General features: G+C 45.0%; 1 protein-coding gene across 1 annotated transcript in view; it reads right to left on the minus strand.

Moving 5' to 3' along the window:
* Positions 1–2,856: 2,856 nt before the first annotated feature.
* Positions 2,857–6,629, minus strand: part of Gdpd1 (glycerophosphodiester phosphodiesterase domain containing 1) — a 40,488-nt gene continuing 36,715 nt past the window's right edge. The window contains exons 9-10 of the mRNA XM_021176766.1: positions 4,557–4,608; positions 2,857–4,271 (exon numbers count right to left, since the gene is read on the minus strand). Coding sequence (XP_021032425.1) covers positions 4,149–4,271; positions 4,557–4,608 — 175 coding nt within the window. The 3' untranslated portion in view covers positions 2,857–4,148. The remainder of the gene's footprint in view (positions 4,272–4,556; positions 4,609–6,629) is intronic.

The following is a 6,629-nucleotide window of genomic DNA, read 5'->3' on the forward strand; positions in this document are numbered from 1 at the left end:
ACTCACTTTGTAGACCAGGCTGGCCTCGAACTCAGAAATCCGCCTGCCTCTGCCTCCCGAGTGCTGGGATTAAAGGCGTGCGCCACCACGCCCAGCGTGGCCACATATTGAAACACATTGTTTCTTCTTGTTTTTGAAAAAGAGTCATGTAGCTCTGGACCGTCTGGAACACACTCTATAGACTCTCTAGTCCAGGCTGACTTTGAACTTGGAGCGATGCTCAGAAATCTTTTCTAAATACAGGAATTACAAGCCTGTGTTGCCTCATAAGGCTCAGAAGGAACTTTCTCCAGCTGGTATTTCAGTCTTATCTATAACAGATTCTATTTTTATTTATTTATTCTTTGATAAACTCTTCTGGGGGAAACTCACATTGCACAATTCCAGGCAGGACCGTTCACGTTCACAGTGTTATTATTAATGGTTTCATATATTGAAACATAGTGGCTTAACTGTTCCTGTGTGTGTGTGTCTGGTCTTTCCTCAGCCATTCAGTCCACCCACCTTGTTTCTTGAGACGGGGTTTCTCATTGGCCTGGGGCTCACCTACTTTCTGGGTAACAAGTCTTGGGGTTCAATCTGTCATTTGTGCCTTCAGTGCCAAGATTATACGCATAGGTCACTATGTCTGGTTTTGTTCTATTTTGAATGTGAGTTCTTTCACAACTGAGCAGTGAGTTACCTACATAGCTCTTGTCTTTTGTTGTTGGTTTAAATCAGGGTCCACAAGCTCAGGCAGGCCTTGGATTTGTGATGTTCCTACCTTGGCTACCTACTCCTTGGATTACAAGTGTGTTCTACCATGCCCAGCTGTGGACTTACAGGTGTATGCTGCTGTGCCCAGCTGTGGACTTTCAGGTGTGTGCCACCATGCCCAGCTGTGGACTTACAGGTGTGTGTCACTGTGCCCAGCTGTGGACTTACAGGTGTGTGTCACCATGCCCAGCTGTGGACTTTCAGGTGTGTGCCACCATGCCCAGCTGTGGACTTACAAGTGTGTGCCACCATGCCCAGCTGTGGACTTACAGGTGTGTGTCACCATGCCCAGCTGTGGACTTACAGGTGTGTGCCACCGTGCCCAGCTGTGGACTTACGGGTGTCACTGTGCCCAGCTGTGGACTTACAGGTGTGTGCCACTGGGCCCAACTGTGGACTCCTTTTTCACTTTTTCCATTGCTGAGATCAAATCCAGTGCTCACACACTTACTGCAGCTACTCATGAGCTAAAACCCCACTTAAGTATGTTTATTCATTATTAGTGTACCGCAGTGCATATGTGGAAGGCAGAGGACAAACTTTAGGAGTCAGTTCTCTCCTTGCATGGAGACCGAACTCAGGATATCAGGCTTCAGGGGCAAGCACTCTTACCTACCAAGCCATCTGCTGGGCCTTCCCCCCTTTATTTTTAGTGTGTGCATTATGTGCAGAAGGGGGTGCACATGTGTGCCACACTATTTATGTGGAGGTCAGAGGATAACGTTGTAGTTCGTTCTCTGCTTTCACCTTTGTGTGGATACGAGGGACAAAACAGACATGTCACCAGACATGTCCAGCAAATACCTCTACTCAATGAGTCATCTCACTGGCCCTTGGTGCTTGAGACAGAGTCTGCTATGTAGCTCTGGCTGTCCTGGAACTTGCTATGTAGACCAGGCTGGCCACAACTCAGGCTGGCCTATCTGCCTCTTGAGTGCTGCAATTATAGGCATGTGCCACTAAGACAGACCACTTTTTAAGGCATGTCTCTGCCTCATACTGAGATCACATACATGCCACGATGCCTTCTTTCACAACATGATAGTCCAACAGGAGTGCAGTATTCAGATGCTGTCTGGAAATGGACACTATATCTTCTGTCACAGAAGTGGAGTTCATGGACGTGCACATATTGTGTGTCTATGGGGGTGCTCCCTGAGGGGAGGCCAGAGGTTGGCATCGTTCTCTATCACTCTCCACTCTCATACTGACTCTTGTTTGAAGCCTGAGCTCCCACTGGAGTCATCCACCTAGCCAGTTGCTCTGGAGAGCCCATCTCCTGAGGTCTGGACTGAAGGTGGGCCAGCATACCATGGCTGCTGGTTATCTCACTTGTAGTTTCTCTCATTCGAACAGCAAACTTTTTACTCATTAAGCCATATCCTCAGTCCAAAATCATCAGGTAGCCTAGCATGATTGAAAACGTGTCTTACTTTATGTACATCAGTGTTTTGTCTGCTTGTCTGTATGCACACCATGTACATTTCTGCTGTGCTGGAAGGGCACAAGAGAGCCCTGGGTCTTCTGGAACTGAGGTTACCGACGGTTGTGAGGCACGCTGGGGATGCTGGGAACTGAAACCAGTGTCCTTAACCTTCTCCCCATCCCTTGAGCATGATTTTTAAAAACATGGTTGCCATTTGGGGTAATTTCTACTGACACAAAACATGTGCTAGTCACATTTACAATATGACCTATTCTGAATCATAATGAAGCAAAATTTCAAAATAAACCACAGCTGGATGATGGCAGTGCATGTCTTTTATCCCAGCACTCGGGAGGCAGAGGCAGGCAGATCTCTGAGTTCGAGGCCAGCCTGGTCTACAGAGTGAGTTCCAGGACAGCCAGGGCTACACAGAGAAACCCAGTGTATAATATAAAAGAATAAAGTGTCTGCCCTAGTGGATTATCTTGCACAAGCCGTCTGTCCAGATGACAGAAAGCGACTTCCTTACTGCAATCCTGTTCTCCTTTATTGTCTTTATGCTCAATAGTGAGAAAGCTCAGATTGACTCATTTATTAATAAGTTACCTCATTAACTGAAAAAAATTACATGAAACACACTGGAATTACAAGCATAAAAGAAATTCAAGACCTTGTTTTATTCTTGGAAAACTTTATTACAATTTAGACCACAAAGCAACAGAAGGGAGCATGAGGCCACCCTCCATAGCTGTGCGTGGCAGGCCCCACAGCGGAGACATAATTTAGGCAAAAGACATCTAGTACTCTATACTGAATTTATCTCCCAATCTGACATCATTAAATTAGTCACAAAGGCCAGGGACAGATCTGCATGGAGTCACATCGGAAGGCAGAGAAGTGGTATATAATGCTGGGTTAACTCTGGCTGGGTCTGCGCCTCAGAGAAGTGAGAGAGATCAGGAGCAGGTGGCTCATGCTAAACATGCCCGCAACAGTGTTGTCACCAGCCAATCACTATAGGGTTGCCACATCACTGACAACTCAGACCCAGGATCAGTCTAGTCAAGCCCAAAGGTAAGAATGGAGTAGTTTTTAAGGAAACATAAAAACACGACTAATTGGATCTTGTCTTATTTTATAATGTCTATTTTTTTAAAGACATAAGAAAAAATTAGGCATGACAGCATTGTCACACACCTGAAAGAAAGAAAAAAAAAAACGACTCTAATCGGAATGTCTCCATTAACAACCATAACCCGGGAGTCTGTTTCAGCTCACAGACTGGATTTCTGAGTAATAACAAACTGTTATTGGCTTGAATTTGCCCCCTGAGAACAGCACACACTCTGCCTGGCTGCACCTTCAGGTTCCTCTTCCCCTGAATTTTTCCTAAACTAAAATGCACCTAGACATATGAGACAATTCAGAACGGCTGTAATGGCCTTCAATAATTTTCTGCTTCCTTATTCAAAAAAAAATTAAGGACAGGGTTTTTCAGTATGTAGCCCAAGCTGGCCTCAAGCCCCTGATCCTCCTGCCTCAGTCCCGCCGTGTGGTGGCATTGCAGGCTCATGTCACCATGCCCTGCTCAGGAATCTGCTTCACTATGGTTGATCCTGTCTCAGGGAAGGCTAACACATAGTTTGCCTCCAGTCTTTGATTTCAGATTTACAACAGTAGAAAACTGCATCATATGCAGACACCTTGATCAATGATCTACACTTCAGTGCCAGTTACCTCCAAACAAGTTACCAATGTAAAATATGCAAATATTGGTGAAAATAAATATACAAGGCAGGGACGTTCCTACATTCCCGTACAGACTTAAAAAATGAGGTATTAAAACTTAACTGATTAAACCTTGTATCATCCTGGAAATCCCAGGGAAACCGTGGTTAACACACCTTCCCTCAGATCTATTCTGGTCATGACTCCTTTGAATGATTCGGAGTTACTTTTTTTTTTTTTATGCTGAAAAATTGTTTAAGAAATCCTTAAGCTTTGTTGGGTAGTCCGTCATCACTCCAGTCGCTCCCAAATCAAAGGCTCTTTTGTACTCATACTCCTCATTTAAAACCCAAACGTACACCTGGAAGTTGAAGCATAAGGAGAAACGTGAGGCAGGAGATGCACTTCTATCCATCTATCCACCACGGCCTCAGTGGACTTACAGTGAACCTAAGGAAGGCTGGCACTGCCCACCCTCAGACTTCAGCTGCCCTCACTTACAGAAGAATCTAGCTGACGACCACTAACTGTGAGGAAGCGCACACAGTCCCCGTTACATCGGTAGCATCAAAAGTCAGAGGTAAGCCCCTGCGCTGTGCCTGGTATCACAGGGGTGAGCGCTGCTCGCATCAGCACCCAGACTTACTTGAATGCCCCGGGCGGTGAGGTGGTCAAATAGAGCTTTCCGCATCAATAAGCTAGAGGGGAAGAAAACAGCAGATTCAGGCACATCTTCATCCTTAGGACTGGAATTAGCCTTTATTCTCTGTCAGTTTATAGACTTTAGTGAGTGTTAGTTTAATTTCATCCCAGTGCTTCAGCAATACAAGCAAACATCGAAAGCAATAATAGCTGTTATAGATTAAGTTTCATTTTTTTCTTCCTTTCTTTTGACAGTCTCACTATGTAGCCCTAGCTGGCCTAAACTATGTAGACCAGGATGGCCCACCTGGTCTCTGATCAGTAAGATCTGCTTTTCCATGGGTTAAAGGCTACCACATCACAGTTCTTGGGCTGCCATTGGACACACTCACAAGACCATCCTCCCTGTAGCGTGCAGGAAGTAGAGGCGCCTCACTTTGCCTGCAGGAGCCGGCATGAGAGTGAGAATGTGCTAGAATCCTGAATTCCTGTTTCCAGCTTTCCAAGTTACCCAAGGCAAGGAACTCAGGTTAAGTCCTGGGCCATCACAATTCCATTATGTATGCTTTTGAATGTCTATTAACTATAATATTCTGTATCTGTGAAAATCATTTTCCACTTTCAAGTAACTGTTAAATTTATTTTTAGATTACAAACCACTTAAACAAGATGGGATCTAGTAATACTGGAAAAATGACAATTTTTTAAAAAGTTTCTTTTAAATTATGTCTATACTATGTGAACACATGCGTGTAGGTGTAAGTGGTGGCCAGAAGAGGGCGTCAGGTCCCTTGGAGCTGGAGTTACAGGCAGCTGAAAGCTGCCTATCACGGGTTTTGGGAAATGAACCCTGTGTGATAGTAGTACGTACTCTTAGCCACTGAGCCATCCCTCCAGCCCCTACAAAGGAATCCTATTCCTGTCCCTTTACATGCACTACGGTGGTTAAATAAGAAAATCTAGCAATCATGAACTTCAACACCAATTAAAATGTATTCTTGAAAACTAGAAATTAAACCAAGAATAAAATGCAAAAGGAATAGATCCCTGTGACATGCAGAAAAGATGAAACAAATTTTCTAAAACTCTTTGAAGGAAAAGCTAGATAATAAAGGGCTGGGTTTTGGAGTATTAACATATTTTAAGCATTTAAACCTCCTGTATTTTTTAAACAAAAAAATACAGAGCACTTTTTTATTTTTAATCTAAAACAAAACCCAACATTTGTAGAAATTAAAGCACTTTCCTTAAAGTAGGCATCAGGACCTTGTAGGGAGGGCTACGTTTCAGTTGTTGTCAAGTTTTGGTGCAAATATTTCCAAGAAATGTGCCAGTAGGCAATATCCACTTTTACACATCCCGATGGCCACACACCCTGCCTCCCACCATGCTGGACTGTGGGTTTGTGGGAACGGCGAGGAAGAGGGGATGGTTACTCTGTGCAACCCTGAGGTAATCTCTGAAGTGAACGGATAGACACTTACATTTTCTCATGAAGGTAGAAGAGATTATTTCTCCGGTTGCCAGTAAGGTTCTGTGGCTGACTAGTAAACACGCCAGCCAGCTCAGGTGGTTTACTGATAGCCACTTGCACAGTAGGCACCGAGTCCAGGTTACCAATGAGGCATGGACAGAGTGTAGGTCAAAGAGCTTGCTTCAAGCCTGTCCTAATCCTCTCCCCTGGTGCCCTTGTGCCGGAAGGAGACAACAACTCCTCTAAGGGGTGCTCGGAAGCCCACATGACCTAGCACAAGCTGCCCACTCCCCACTGCACACAAAATACATTTATTAAAACATTTTTTAAAAAGCCAGGCATGGAGGGGCTGGAGAGATGGCTCAGCAGTTAAGAATACTGACTGTTCTTCCACAGGACCTGGGTTCAAGTCCCAGCACTCACATAGTAGCTTGTAACAGCCTGTAACCCTCACATAGGTATACATGCAAGCAAAGCACCAATGTACATAAAATAAACGAATGGTAGTGGCTGGGAGCAGGGGCTGGGAGCAGGGGCTGGGAGGAGGGGAAGGTTGGGAGGAGGGGCTGGGAGGAGGGGAAGGTTGGGAGGAGGGGCTGGGAG

This window comes from Mus caroli, chromosome 11 (genome assembly GCF_900094665.2).
Source record: "Mus caroli chromosome 11, CAROLI_EIJ_v1.1, whole genome shotgun sequence".
NCBI lineage: Eukaryota > Metazoa > Chordata > Mammalia > Rodentia > Muridae > Mus > Mus caroli.